Consider the following 15,652-nt stretch of genomic DNA (forward strand, 5'->3'; position numbering starts at 1 on the left):
GTTCTGATCAAATGAATTACAAGATTATTATTATTTTTTTTAGAATATGTGTATAGATTTAAAATATCGAAGACTTAAAAAAAAAATGACACAAAAACCCCGTAATAAAATACATTTTCTGACAATGACGTCACCTATTTGAAGTACCGCAATCACTGCTGATTGGACAGTTCATCGTTCATAGTAACCACCGATTAGTTGTTCCACACGTCAATCAAAACATCAGCTCCCAGCCCAAATATTCCCTCTTTCCTTACGATTGGTTGGCTCATTTTTATCAACAGCTTTCCTATTGGTCAATGAAGCTGTCAATCACATTTTTTTTTGCTTCCTTACGAACTGAGGAAACAAGCAGAGTGATTTAACGACAGTGGTGATGTTTCGGAGGCAAGTGATACGGCTGTAAACTGTCTAACGAACCACTACGGAGGAGTGACCCGAAGTAACTTTATTTTAGACATTTGTAGAATTCACCCATGACGCTGACGAGCTGTTTGCACGTGAATGTGTTGAATTAATCGACCTCGTTATTATTCAGGACCATATGTTGGTAAATCCCAGCGGAGGAAAAAGACACAACAGTGTCGGTGGCTGTCTGGACTGGACCCGGGAGGACGACAACTCACAACTGTGGTGCCAAAGGGATATACACTCTTTAGGTGACAAGACGCTAAACAGAGGATAATCTGGACAAGGATAACCTTGTCAATCACCCGGCGTTCAGAAGAAGATATAGTAGTTAGCTTGTCGAAGAAAACCCCTCTGACTACGGCGAGGTTGGCCAATACTATCGCCTCAAAATAGGAAGAAAAACAAAACAAACCACCGTCCAGGTAATGTTGCGATGATATTTCTGCTACGCCTTAATAAGGAACCGACGAACAAATGGATATACAGTGTTGCCAGCTAATTAACGCATCACAATTTGGAGTAAATTGTGTCCAATCAGTGGATATTAAATATCCACAAGCCAGCCAGGAATCGCTTTAATCTCGTTGAACACATTGCTGCTGCCTCCACCACCATTTTACAGTAAATCGCTGCGAGGCTCCATTCTGTCTCCATGGCTGGAGATTATGGACTATTTTGGGGAATATGGGAAGCAAATAGTCTCCACTTTGTATGTTGTGTGTATATATATCTTCTTGTATATGTCAGATAATCTTGCAGAAGTAGCATTGATTGATGGATTATTCGCCTGAAATCATCTCTTATCCAGCTATTTGTTGATGTGTGCTGCACGCAGGTAATTAAGTAGAATTGAAGTCACCTGTGTGTTATCAAGATGCCACAAGTGATGTCCTGCTTTAATATGTGTTTATGCCACCTTCAGCAGCTTGTTAGACAATATTCTTATGTAAATTCAATAAGGTCAGTGATCATACAAACAATACAATACTGCTGATAAACACTAGTAAGAATAATGATGTAGAAAAAAAGGAAATCCCTAAGTAGGGATTTATGTGACTCATTTCTCAATATGTGTACACTTGTAAAAGAATGAAAACATCTGTATATCTGCTAAGGGCTCCCAGGATTTACTGCATATCTGTAGCTTCGTTCTCAAAGCTTTATGGGTCAAATAGGAGATCTGCATCATTGCATATTTTTACAGGGACAATGGCACTGTTTAAAAAAAACCCCAGCATTATTCTGGTTGGATGCTTTTTTCTGCTCTTAGACCCACATAGCTTGCAGAGGCTGCAATGAAATAAATGAGCAACATGCAGGTGTATCCTGGAGGGGAGAAAAAGCTGTCACAGACTGTTAGAGAACTACAATTAGATATAACCTTTGTTTAACCTGGAGGTCACATTGAGATTACAAGCTCTTTCGCATGTGAGACCCAGACTATAACTCCAAAACTCGAATCAGCCGTTGATAATTGATGTTAAAACTATACATCAATAAATGAATATATATATATATATATATCACATAGGAAAGTGCATGAACAAGGCAGCAATATGTAGTCATGTGTTAGTTGTAACTTACTGGCTACATTGCTTATTTGCTTCAGGATTCAATTGCACAAATTAATTAGAAATACAAACCAAAAACCTTCAAGTTGGAGTCAAGTTACAAATCCCCCCATCTTTGGTGCAGGCCACTGCAATTCAAAAGCGCCTGGGAAAAGGTTGCCTTAGGTGGAGATCCAGGTGCAGAGAGAAACAAGAAAGCCTTTAAAGTCAATACTACCTGAGAGGATGTGGAGCCAAACAGGGTCAGGGCTATGTCCTTTTTTTTAATAATACTGGCTGAAGCAAACCATATACTCGTGAGAGGGGAATTGGTGGTGTTTTTAAAAAAAGGACAGCAGCCTGGCTTTAGCCCCTGGTTGCAATGCATTCCACTTAAAAAAGAGACAAGTGCTCACATTCATGGTAAGAACGTCATTCAAGAGTTCATAGGCATGAGTTTGCTCTTGCTGTGTGTTTCATGTGATCAATGTGAGCTCTTGTTTGCAGAGGGTCTAATATCTGTTCTCTCTCTTATTCTTAGGTTTTAAAATGCAGTTCTTGGAGTTTTATTTTGATGGAATGTATTATTTTAAGTTAACCATCTTCATTTTCCCTGTTACAGGGTTTTTAGGATGAATCACTTATCCTTAAGCGAGCTATGTTGCCTGTTCTGCTGTCCACCGTGCCCCAGCAAGATTGCCTCCAAGCTGGCCTTCCTGCCCCCAGAGCCCACATACAGCCTCATGAGTGACGATAGTGGCAGCCGGTGGACTCTGCACCTCTCAGAACGGGCAGACTGGCAATACTCGTCGCGTGAGAAGGACGCCATCGAGTGCTTCATGACACGCACCTCAAGAGGGAACCGCATTGCCTGCATGTTTGTCCGCTGCTCGCCCAGCGCCCGCTACACTCTATTATTCTCCCATGGAAACGCAGTGGACTTAGGTCAGATGAGCAGCTTCTACATCGGTCTGGGTTCAAGGATAAACTGCAACGTCTTCTCCTATGACTACTCGGGTTACGGGGCCAGTTCTGGGAAACCCTCAGAGAAGAATCTGTACGCTGATGTGGACGCTGCCTGGCAGGCGCTACGCTCACGGTAAGGAGGAATGATGATGAATGAGAGAGAACGCGTACTCTGTTGTTGGAGCAGCCTGCAGAGAATTGATTCAGTAATAGGTTTTAAGTGATGAACACACTGGTGATGCAGACAGACCCTAAACTTTAGAGTTTTCCTTTTCTAGGTTTACTAGAACATTCTAAATACTGACAGCATGAATACCAGCTGTACATTTAAGCCAAAATTGCAACGTAGATAAGGCTTGACAAACACTGGGCGAATGACGAGTTAAGCCCCTCAACTTTTAAAAGGGGGATCAAAGTGGATAAACACTTAAAATGTTTATTGCATGGTTAACTTGGAATGCAGAAAATGTTCTCACAACCCAGATCTTAAGGATTTCGTGACATAACACAGATTGTAGAAACCGTTTCAGCCTTACTGATTCTTGCAATTCTTCCTCTATGTGTTGCAAGACACAAACAAAGCTACTAGCTGTGTTAACAAAGAGGAAAAGCTAGCATTAATGGCAACTCTAGATTTATATCGTTCTTTTCGACAGCTATGCAATCGTTGGGAGAGATGACGTTGTGAATAACAACAAAGGCAACCTTTCTCGGTTCTTGTGAACTCAATGTTTACAGCTCACAGGAGGTTTGTAAACGGAGACTTCTGCAATAAGAGCTGATATAAATTTGAATCTGAGGAAACTGGACTGATATTGATTGGTACCAACAAATAGCAAGTGTGTGAGTTTGAAGTTAGAAGTGAAGATGTAAAATGTGTCCAGAAGGAGCTGGGTGGGTGTAGTCTTGATGAGATTGGCTCTGATAACATCATGAGTGGGGATGAGGAAGATTGGGGTGGAAATGTTATGTGTATGTTCTTGTAAGCAATAATAAGAGGTGTATTTTTCTGCTGGTCAGCCAACATACTGTATGTAGGTGTGAGTGGGTGTGCTGCAGCATCTTTTTGCTCTACAGGCTATGCAAAGGCTGATACTTATTGGCTAATGCTCAACTTCAACTGTTTGAAGAGTCAAACTTAATTATTTAGTGCTTCTAGTTGCTAATCTGCAGGAATATTTGTCACAGCTTTGTGATGTTAATAGAACAAGTAAGGAACCCCTGTCTCATGTTTACACTGCAGATGGTCCACAGGGATTTACTGTTGAAATTACCATATTTTATCTTTATAAGCAGATTTACATCTGTTACTTGAAATTACATGAATTAAATGAGTCCCCTCCCCCAAATTAGACCATCTGCTGAAGTCCATGTCCCTTACTTTCTACCTTCCATTTTATCCCTCTCATCACTGCCGTCTTTTGTCTTTTTTCCCACACCATTGCTATAATCTCTTTATAGAAATGGAAGAGCGAGGCGACATCTGTACACTGTACTGTTTCCATCAGATACACAACATAAACATGTATAGATTGAAACAGTTAGGGCCAGAGATGTACTTTTTTTAATCATGCTTTCTTGTAGAAAACATGTTTGCCTCATATTTACACAGCATTTCGTTGGAGACGACAAGTGTCGAGAGCACAGACTATTTTGAACCTCAAAATGAAAACAATTGACATGGGGACACTTTTCTACCGTCTGAGTTCACGGCAGACGAAGTAAGAATGGTGCCAAAGAGCTTTTTTTTCCCTAATACACAGCATCGATGCAAAATTGCACAGAAGCTGATGATTCCTGATTGGTTCATTTGTTCGTCTTCAAAACTTTCCGCCATTCTTAAATCATTGTTGCGCTTCTATAAGTGCATACTTACCCACCATAAAACATCTGTCAACACTTCACTTCTCTTACCCCCCATGTAGATAATACATTTTGCGAATGCATAATGTCTGTGTCTGAGTAATTGCACAATTAATCTTCCAAATGGACCCTGAATACTCAAGAATAAGCAGCACATGAATACAAAGTGAAAAACAAGTCAATCTTAACCTTCAATCACAAGGATATTAAGATGTCATTTTAGGTTTTGGTAAGTTGTGTTATTAACAATTTTCACAAATATTCTTTAGACAATTAATCCATTTTGTCAAGTATAGGGTAAACAGACTGCATAATGACAATGATTTGGAGTACTAGGCACATGTCTGTGTGAACCAAAGAATACTTAACCACTCACGTCCTCTAACAGACAAACAGGATGTGCAGGAGGCCAGTGTTTGTGTGTGAGTGAAATAATGTGTCCATCATATTTGTGCATTTTTTGTATACTTCCTGCTGGAAGACAAACAAATGACTCAAAGAGGAGAGAGAGGACTCTGGCTCAGGAAAACTGAGACGGTTGAATAGAGACACAGCAAGACTAAAAAGTAGGCTTCTGGTGCGGAGAACCCCTCCTATATCAATGCTGATGTGGGTGGATGTACTTCTTTCTGCGGTAAATGACGCTGTTGGCACTGCAGAGATTTAAAAGTGCTGATGGATGATGCTGTTAGAGCCACTGGCATTAAATGTTTCTATTTCCTAGCTACTGACTTTTCCTGTTCATCTCTCCAAAACACTCATTTTACATTTCACACATCTGCAAGAGCATCCTTAGCTGTCATGAGTCAATATAAGAACCCTTAAAAAAGGAAGCTGGCTAGTTAAACAGGAAACTCCTGATCATAAAGGAAATAGGCTGCTGTGAATAAGAACCTGCTTTTCTGGTGGTCAGACAAGTTGAAACCTTTCTGCCACTTGTGTTTTCAATTCAGCACACTTTATCGGTATGAATAGAAACTGATTCACCAATGTTTCTTTTACAGTGTTGAATGTGACAGAAAGGAAAATAAGCACAAGAAATGCCTTATGAACAAAAACACAACCTTTTATTTTGTCTTTCTAAACACAGTGACACACTACTTGAAAGACACAGGGACTGTCAGCTGGTGTGTGTTTTTGTTTTCATGTTCATTTTTTGTTTCTATCCTACTTGCTCATATTTGTCGGTACACAAAGGAATCTCCTGCTCCCACACACAGTCGTGGCTGACGCAGAAAATTAGCTTTGAAAGTTCCTTTAATCTGATCGAAGCAGAACACACGCTCCAAACCATATCAAATTACGCTTGGTGAAATGTGTCTGGGGCAGGCGGCGTATAACAGCATTCCTTCACACGAACTGAAAGAAACCCTACTGCTCTTTATGTAAGACGGCAGCTTAGTAATAAAAGTCTTAAAAAATTACATGACCTGATGGCTTAACTTCCTGTTCTATTTCTTGAACACTGTGGCTCCGGCACTTTCCTCACTGTCCACGTGCATCACATTGAGTCATCATTTCAATGGTGTCATATTATTGCAGTGCAACGCACCTACTTTCTATTAGTTTATGAGCAAAGTAACTCACACTGTTACTTCACTAAATTGCAAATGAGTGGAAGGAGTCCCTCCTTCTGTACCTATTTTTATCTACAATGAATACTTTGTGCAAATAACCCCTTCCGACTAGCAAAATATTGTCCGATAAATTGAATAAGCTTGTTCTATCCTCAGACATCCGAGTCTAAATCCACATGGTCACTGCCTCATTTGCCTAAGGCCAAATAAAATTTTACTACTCATCCAGATTGGCTATCCGCCTGCTAGTGTTACTGATGCCTCCGGGGTTGTTATAGTTTTAGCTGACTAACTGTCTCTGTCAATGTTGTTAATCAGCTGTTTGTTAAAGCAGGTTTTAACCCTTCCTGCGATAACAAGGACTCTGTATCACTTTATAGGTTAACCCGCCATGAAACCCCTGTGAGATCAGATGAGAGGCTTTCAGGGACAGTGGCATAATTTGATAATTTACTAAGTCTTGTGTACATTCTGTATGTCCCGTGCTTTGTGATCTCATGGTTTACAGTCCCTTACAGTTCATCGGTGCATTGAAAAGGGTTAGATGACTGTTGCTCTCTCCCTGCATCGCTCATTAAGCATTCACACAGTTTTTGCATTGTATGTCTCTAGTTATTATCCTCACATTTAAACATGATAGGTTACCTTTCAGTAAAAGCTGCAGAGACATAATGAGGCAATTTATGGTTTGTAGAGTTTTAGTTTGTGACTGAGAAAAGTGTGTGAATGTAACATAAGGTAGGCCTAAGGGAAGTGATGCAGGACATGACTTAACACTTTTTATTTTGCTAACTCACCCATGTGAAAAAACTCTATCTAGACATTAAATGTAGAAATAGTTTTGGTAAATATGAAGAAAATATACTGTATATTGTCTCTCATAATGTAACCTGAAAACTCATTTGTAAAAAGTATGTCCAATGCCAAGTCAACAAACATAATAACGCTCTTAAAAGCCAAGTTGCAAGTCACAGACAGATAAAGAACAAAAACATGTCTGAATGGAAGAATTAGGAATGTTTCTTCATTTGTATGTGTTAAGACGATCACAGATATCATTCGACAAGAAGAGAGTAAGGATGGATAAGGCTTCAAGCTTAAAGGGATACTTCACCCATTTGCATTAAGCTTTGTATCATTAGAAACCTGGTAGTATCTGTGTCTTTCATCAACATGAGCCAAAAAGACACTTTCTGCCTTTTCTCGGCCAAGAAGGCACCAACTTCAGAATTTATTTCACATTTCTACTAAATATATGACCCAATGTCAATACAGATTCATGTTTCAACGGGTGAAGTATCCCTTTAAGCGTACAGTTGAAGAAATCAATCCTTTTTGGTTAAAACAAACAAGAAAAAAACTTCTCACAGCAACAGCATTGATAAAAAGACAGTAATATTATGTCCTAAATAGGATGTCAGGATTGTCAATATATGCGACTTATTTTGCCATGCATCATCCTTTATTCTTGTTTTATATTCTGGCCTTCGATCTGTTGGCATCATATCAATTCAACAGGCACTTTAGTTTTCTATAAATCCTGTGCTGCAAGTTTCTTTCACAAAGAGAATTAAATGATGACAGATGATTTAAAGGTTTGTTCTCATTCATTCAGGATTAATTACTTGCTAATGAAACTGTGGGACTATCAGATAATAGCATGGAAGTCTTGTGTACAATTTTGAATGAAGCTAACGTATTCGTTGTACAGTCTTCAAATCTCAAAGGCCCCATTTGGGCTTCCTTTTTAGCTCAGCTGTCTGTATCTGATGGTTTGAGGGCAGTGCCGGATTCATAATTGACTTTCTGTGTGACAGAAGGAGGGTACATCCCAGCCTTTTGACCCTTCTGAACATGAATCAAGTAGATTGTGTTTATCACATCAAAGTGCCCTCTCTGCATGGTCTGCCTTAAGTCGGCTCCGTACAATCCCTCGTGCATGTCTCTCATGTTGGATCAGACGCAAAGCCTGAAGAAGAGAGCGGCTCTGGTGTCTCTTACTCTTCTCCTTGTGTCAGTTCTTGTTTTGTTTTTTGACTATTTGACATTTTGAACACAGCACATCCCATCACTTTCAGCTGGTTTTAGTTTTCTGTGTCAGCTGCTTGTGATCCAGTTGTCTACAAATACACTTTCTCTTGAGTGTTGACACACTTGCGTGCGCTGCTTTTGTTCTACAGTCATATGACAGAGGGTAGCCACCTGTCACACTTTGCTAACAGTCTAACCACAACTGCAATGGCAGGCACATGACGCACACACACACACTGTTCCTGTGTTTTCTTGTGTATCCACAGTCGATGAGCCACTCCCTTTACCTGAGCAGGGAGTGAGCCAGCTGATTAAGTAATGATGAGTCACCAGGGTTACACACACACACACACAGCCTCCATTATTATAGAAAAGATTGCATAAGGTGTTTGATGAACTATTTTATTTTTCCCAATGAGAATAAAATCATTTTGAGGTAAAAAATTCAGTGATGGTGTCCAAGCTGACCAAAGCCATCTGCCCCAGTGCTCTCTTTGCACCTGTGTGTGTGTGTGTGTGTGTGTGTGTGTGTGTGTGTGTCTCTTTCTCTTTGTGCGAATGTGTGTGTTTTACGAAATGCCACTGTAACATTTTATTTTCCCTCTGAGATGGAGGCGGGCCAGCAGTCAATCCTGCTAGTCTAATATTGAGCCGTAGCCTAGCAACTGATTTCCAATGAGCTTTCAGACCAAGGTCTTTCCGCACATTGGGCAATAAAAACAAACAGGGAAAATTCACTCCCTGGTCAATAGGCTTTATTGATCGGTATGGAAACGCAATATGTCTGTCCAGTCGTTTTTTTTGTGGTGGGGAGAAATTCTCACAAACGTGAACACAGAGGCGACCCCGTCATGTCTTTGCCTTGTTTATTTCTATTATCCATCAGACAAAGGCTGATGTGTGTTAAACCAGGTTTGTTTGGTGTGCTCACCTGACTGTCTTTAACCCAGAGCAACAGGAACAGGGCTACGTGCTACTTATTTTTCTTTGATATTTTAAATAGTCTTTCTGACTTTTTAAAACATGTTGAGCCAATAAAGATGTCAACATTGTATTTAATTGTTATGGTTAACTTGAATGATCCAGTTTAAAATCAAAGGAATCAAGTAAAAATCTGCTACATATAATATCAGATCATTGAAGCCCTTCACTGGTGAATCCCCCTGCTGTACTACAGATGGTGCACTAATCTGTTAAAAATGCCTGCACATATGTTCAGGATGTCCTAAAATATCTATTAGTCATTGTGAGTAATATGGGCTGAGAATAGTTTTACTCTTCAGGGAGCAAGACGTGGGCAGCCAAGAGGGAGTGGGAGACAGAACAAGGGAACGAGGGAGGATGTGATGCATAATAGATTGAATTTGTGTCAGGAGGCCAAATTGATGAAGGTTTGGGGCAGGGGTGTAACCATGGAGCATGGCTGGCTATGGGCTTGGTTAGGTCTATTTGAGCTGAAATAAAATGGAGTAAATTGTAGGCTAGTGTTAGCTGGTCCGGGGGGTCAGATCCGGGTTGTATTTAGACTGTCGTGTTGATGTTTAAACATGAGTGCAGCTGCAGATCTGCACTACATTTGTGCTCTTCTTTGCATGTTTGATCCTGAATGTGTGAGCAAAAGCATCCCATCTTTACAGAGCCAAAACAGCAGGCAGGGTGAGCAGCTAGCATGACCTTGTACCCAGTGAAAGGTCACAGGTTCAGGATATGAATTATTCATTGTGTTTCAATGTGTGTCCTTGAGCAAAACTCTGAGCTCGCACAGTGTTGGTGTAAAGATGTCAGCGGAGCATGTCGAGCTAAGTCCATGAAACGCCTTGCTGTGTTTACTGTCATGTATCCCTATGACTAAGCTGTCAAATGGTTTCAATTTACCTTCTTGTTTGACTCCTCATAAGCACAGGCTGTACATTGTAGTGACATCTATGTGCTCAGTGTCTTGTGATTGGCCCGGAGTTTGTGGCCTGATATACCAAAGAACATTGAGGAGATATGATAAGAGTATAATTAAGTTGATGTGATAAAATGATTCAAAACAGTAAACCATTAGAAGGTTTTTTCTGGATAAATGCTGTCTGTGCACATTATGAGTATGTGAAGTATGCAACTGAACAACCTCCTGATGCCTAGTGATTACCCTGCATCTCCTAGGAGGGGGTTAATATCCTTTAATCCACAGTGGTAGTCATCTCTGTTAGCTTTTTAATCGGATTTCAAAATTGACTTTTTATTACATGTCTACTTCTCTTTAGTTATTTTAAGTATTGTAACAACATGCCTGAATTTTTCAATGCTGACATGGATGTTGCACTCAAAACCCTGTAGACTTTTCATGATTTAACCGTCAAAACCCTTGAGGCATTTGAGGTTCAGAGAAACAGACTTTCTAAAACTAGCCATGTGGATTTTCAGTCCCTAAATTATATTTTTTATTTTTTTTTCATTCTGATGACAAATTGCTTAGATCGACTGAACATGACAGCAAGATGGCATTTATGAATTTATGATAAAACAAAGCTTTTTACGGTTAATCTTGTTGTGGCTTTTAGTCCTTTTTATCAGACACTTTGTATGTCGTTTCTGATTTTGTCCTCCTCGTGCTATTATTTTCATCCCAGCAACATTGTGTCCAATAATCCATGATTTGTAAATCTCATGGTCCACCAGCCTTGAGGTTGAGAGTTACTGTTAAACATCACATAACAATTTGCAGTGGTTCTTTCACATGCTTGCCAATATTTCCACCACTATTTATACTCTGAGGAGGCCAGCTGACACACCAGCAGAAAACAGGTCCTATAGTTCTGCTAATATACTATATGTACATTTCCAGTTCTGTCTGCACTTAACTCACGTCTTTTGGCCTTTTAGAGCAGTGAGTCCTCATTACTGCAGTCAGTCTCTTTAGTAAAGGTTGTGCTAGACATGTGCGTGTGGACTTTCTCATTATAATTATTCATTACAGCAGCCCAGAGTGTTGTCAGGCTTTAGAGTCTGTGTATTGTGTATTTAAGGAGTGGAGTGGCAGAGGCTGAAATGTTAAGCCTGTGATATTAGTGCTCCCAGTTTTCATAACCGACAAGTACTGCTTGGCTTTCTTCAGCAGTACAGACAGTGATGCTGTGTTCTCCACTAGGTTTCAGGTTGTCAGCTGACTGCTCGCTCTCCAGACTGGGTCACGTTCGAAATAATAAGCTGAGGAATGTCTTCGCTTTCATTCCCAGTCTCTCCCTCACCCTTGATCCAGTATCAGTGTCTCTTTTGCTCTCTTTTTGCTTGACTTGCTCTAATTCTCCCTCTTGAGCTCTGAATCACGAGTCTCCAGTGGTGGTCCTCTGTGTTTTACTGCTATGAAAAGCTGCAGAAAACCAGTGAACCTTCGCTGCTTCCCATCTTTGTGTGCTTGTTTTAGGAGGCCAGGTAATCACTGAGTCACTGTGGCATGACGTTTCAGCCGATAAGTGAGTGTGAGTAAGTCTCTGTTAGCTCACAGGTGTGTGTTTGCTTATGAAGCAGCATGTGGGGGGAATGAGAGAATGATGGCAGACTAATTGGCTGTGTGAGAGAACTTACTATGTGATGACTAAAAGCAGATATAACTAGAAGATTCAGGATTATATCAAGCTACCCCTTTAACTTGAAGACATTTAAAAGACACTTTTTACACTAATTAGAGTATTCAAAATACGCAAGATTTGCTTTTTTTTTCTTTTGCCAGCCAAGCTGCTTTTTCTAATTAAAAGAAGGCCTAGTTGGAAGCCAGCCAGTGTCTGGCAGAGCAAAAACAATTTACCACAATGCATCTGGCTGCTAGTAGTGTACAAATCCTGTTCACCATCAGACAGCGAACGTGTGATTTTCAGATATTTTGTGTTCATCTTGCAGGTACGGCATAAGGCCAGAAAATGTGATCGTGTATGGTCAGAGCATTGGCACCGTGCCTTCAGTGGATCTGGCCTCTCGCTATGAGAGCGCTGCCGTCATCCTCCACTCCCCGCTTACCTCTGGCATGAGGGTGGCCTTCCCTGACACCAAGAAGACCTACTGCTTTGACGCCTTCCCAAAGTGAGTCCCCTGTATGGACAGATGGTACATGAGAAAGACAGGCCTATTAGAGAATACACAGAAAGACTCCCTGCACAATTTATCCGAATAACATTATGTTTATTTCAAAACAAGGGAGGGTGTGAATGAATTTGTACCAGCAAAAAAAACAAACACACACACACACACACACACACACACACACACACACACACACACACACACACACACACACACAAACACAAGATTTAAAGCTTTAAATGGATTTATAAATATAGCTGTGTCAAAACAATCCAGGAAAAATTCTCAACAGCTCCCTCTGGTGGGCAGTTTGTGAATTAGCTCTGCTTTAATTATCTTGGTGAATTTTTAACATCCAATGTTATTTTGTATATATGTTTTCTCATTTTGATTATTTGTCTCCTTCTTGAACCAAAGCATCGACAAGATTTCAAAGGTAACGTCTCCAGTGCTGGTGATCCACGGTACGGAGGACGAGGTCATCGACTTCTCTCACGGCCTGGCGCTTTATGAACGCTGTCAACGCCCTGTGGAGCCGCTCTGGGTGGAGGGGGCTGGACACAACGACGTGGAACTCTACGGACAGTACCTGGAGAGACTCAAACAGTTTGTTGCACATGAGCTGGTCAACTTGTAGAAAAGCTGTCAGAAAAGGGCGGAGAGGGAAAGAATGTTTGTGAGGATTTGATGTTGGAAAAGGGGTGCAAATTTGACCTTTTTCTTTGTGACGTGAAGCAGGTTAAGGTGGTTGTTTGTCAGTCAAGTTGTGAGTTTTGGTGGCAGTCTTCGCTCCTTATCGAGAAACCTCTCCCCCTTGAAGGACCTCTGCTCCACACGATGCAGCTTTGAACCTACAACTGCCCATGGTTTTTGCTTATAGTTTTCCTTTTTATCATGTTGAAAATTGCACATCTTAAAAAAATATGTGTGAATGAAAGAGAAATAGGCATGTGCTTAGACGACATACCACGTGTACAAGACAGTTTGTGAGAGTGCCTGTGTGTCATATTTTTGCTGCCTTTTAAGATAACATGGTCCACGGTTCTTTAGAGTCCTCCGAGGCTTCTATGGGTCTGGTGAACTGCCTCTCTACAAACTGGACTGGACCAGATTTCAACTGAACTCCAGCTGACTTTGGAGTCGTTTTGATCCTACACACACTGCACTCACCATGATTACTTCTTTTTTTTTCAGAGTACTGTTCATTATATTTTTTACGTTATTCATGATATTTGCACGTTTCAGCTGTCACTGAAGACGAACTGACATGTTATCTAGCTGTGCCAGTGTTGCCAAATGTTTAGTATAATAATGCAGAGACGAACACACACAAAGATATTTGTACTTTGTGGAAAAAAAACATCTACAAACTTCTCCAAAGCTCTGTTAGGGGTCTCCACTTATCTGTTTAGTAATGAAACATAACAATGTAACAAGATGTTAAAATCTACAAGATTAATATGGAGCTCAGTCAGCAGCTCGTGCAGCCACTTCAAAGACTGGAGCTGTACATCATTGACCAATGAAGTGTGAGTATTTCATCACATTTCCACAACTAGCATTGAAGCTTACCTCTAAGTGTGTATTCCCTTTCATTACGTTTAGTCAGTGAAATTGATGTTTTGCATTTAACTTTAAGAAAATTAAATGCAGGAACTTCTTTAAAAATAACAAGTAACCTTATCAATATATGACCTATTCCAAACCAAGTCTTGACTATAGTTTATTTGTCTTCAGCTTTGAAGATATTAAGTCCAATAATGTATGTAGTTATTATTATGGATCTCATTTGTGTACCTAAATCAGATGTATCTTTTTTATGATACAAATTTGAACTACTGTGACAGCAGCCAATGCTCTGTGCTCTGATGAAGTCTTAAACCACTTACACCCATCAGGACTGATTTTATGAACATGGCTGTTGTCGATTGTTTCCAGTTCAGGTAGACAGAAACAAAAAAAATATGTTGTAAGTTATTTAGAAGCATTGATTTCAGTGCATTTAAGATGAAAAATGAATTGACTGTAACCTTGGTTACACTCAAATGAATTGAGCCGTGACAATGGGTTGTCACGTGGCTCAGCGTTAAAGGAGTCATCCATCATGAACAGACGTTTCTGTTTTTGTCTTAACCTTATTTTTTGTCTGCATGGTATTTCTGGATTCATTGTTTGATCTTTAATGATGGGTTAGACAAAGCAAAGAAATAAAATAAAATAAAAAGAAGCCTGCCTGTGACTCCTTCAAGGCACTGAGAAGTAAATGTCAAAGTGCTACTGCATGCCACTTAAGGCTGATTGATCTATGGCCCGTGTAACAGCTCCAGAAATACAAAATAAATCTCAATGAATCATTTTCTTATAGGTATGTTTAATACCTGCATTACTCTTGAGCCTGTTTTAACAAAAGGGGTCAAATACTGTTGGTAATGAACCAATGAGCCTATGGGTGCTATTGTAAACCCTCAGGTCTGATTACTTGCAGGTTGAATGGAAGTTCAAATCCAGAGCAGGATTGGTAACTTGTTTGTGAGGTGGTGGTCTGATGTAATGAAAACACTTTTTTTTTTCACAACTCATGTCTTACAAAGACGGTGGTTATTTCTTTCATTTTCACTTTGTAAAAAATATTTGTACTGGACATGTCATTTTTATTTCTATTTTGTTACAATCTGTCAACTGTAGATCTTTTTACTTCTCTTGATAGACCACTATCAGACTATGTTAGGCCGACATTTAGGCTTTTCAGGTGGACTTTGTAACAAGTCACTATGACTAATGTCATCTCTGATTTGACTTATTTTGTATAGCATATTTCGTTTTAGATATCTAAATGTAATAACAATATTAATATAGTAATTCTAACATGGATAGAGAAAATAAAACTATCTGAGAATATCAACTCAATTTGTGATTGAACTGTTTGAGACACTTCAAGACTCTCATCAAGGGTGTTATTTAATGACATTCATGTTATCCCCACTCTCTCCTCCCAACATCTCCTGTCTCTCCTCAGCTGTCCTATCCAATAAAGGCAAACATCCCCCCCCCCCCCCCCCCCCCACAAGAAAAAGAAACTCCTTCATGATTCAGAGGGTGATAATATAGTGTGACTATTGTGAAATTCCTTGATGTTCACGATACCATCATTGTTCAGATATTGTAGTAATGATTAAAATTGTGTACACA

General features: G+C 40.0%; 1 protein-coding gene across 1 annotated transcript; it reads left to right on the top strand.

Moving 5' to 3' along the window:
- The first annotated feature begins 332 nt into the window (after window positions 1–332).
- abhd17b (abhydrolase domain containing 17B, depalmitoylase) lies at window positions 333–15,365 on the top strand. Its single transcript, XM_061037891.1, has 4 exons — window positions 333–833; window positions 2,584–3,060; window positions 12,284–12,463; window positions 12,881–15,365. The coding sequence occupies exons 2-4, from the start codon at window positions 2,594–2,596 to the stop codon at window positions 13,098–13,100; spliced, it is 867 nt and encodes a 288-aa protein (XP_060893874.1). The 5' UTR covers window positions 333–833; window positions 2,584–2,593; the 3' UTR covers window positions 13,101–15,365.
- The last annotated feature ends 287 nt before the right edge of the window (window positions 15,366–15,652 follow it).

This window comes from Labrus mixtus, chromosome 5 (genome assembly GCF_963584025.1).
Source record: "Labrus mixtus chromosome 5, fLabMix1.1, whole genome shotgun sequence".
Taxonomy (NCBI): domain Eukaryota; kingdom Metazoa; phylum Chordata; class Actinopteri; order Labriformes; family Labridae; genus Labrus; species Labrus mixtus.

Coding starts and splice junctions, on each gene's coding strand:
- abhd17b (XM_061037891.1), top strand. CDS start 2,594: ATGAATCACTTATCCTTAAGCGAGCTATGTTGCCTGTTCTGCTGTCCA. Junction 3,061..12,283: donor TGGCAGGCGCTACGCTCACG/GTAAGGAGGAAT, acceptor TTCATCTTGCAG/GTACGGCATAAGGCCAGAAA. Junction 12,464..12,880: donor TGCTTTGACGCCTTCCCAAA/GTGAGTCCCCTG, acceptor CTTGAACCAAAG/CATCGACAAGATTTCAAAGG.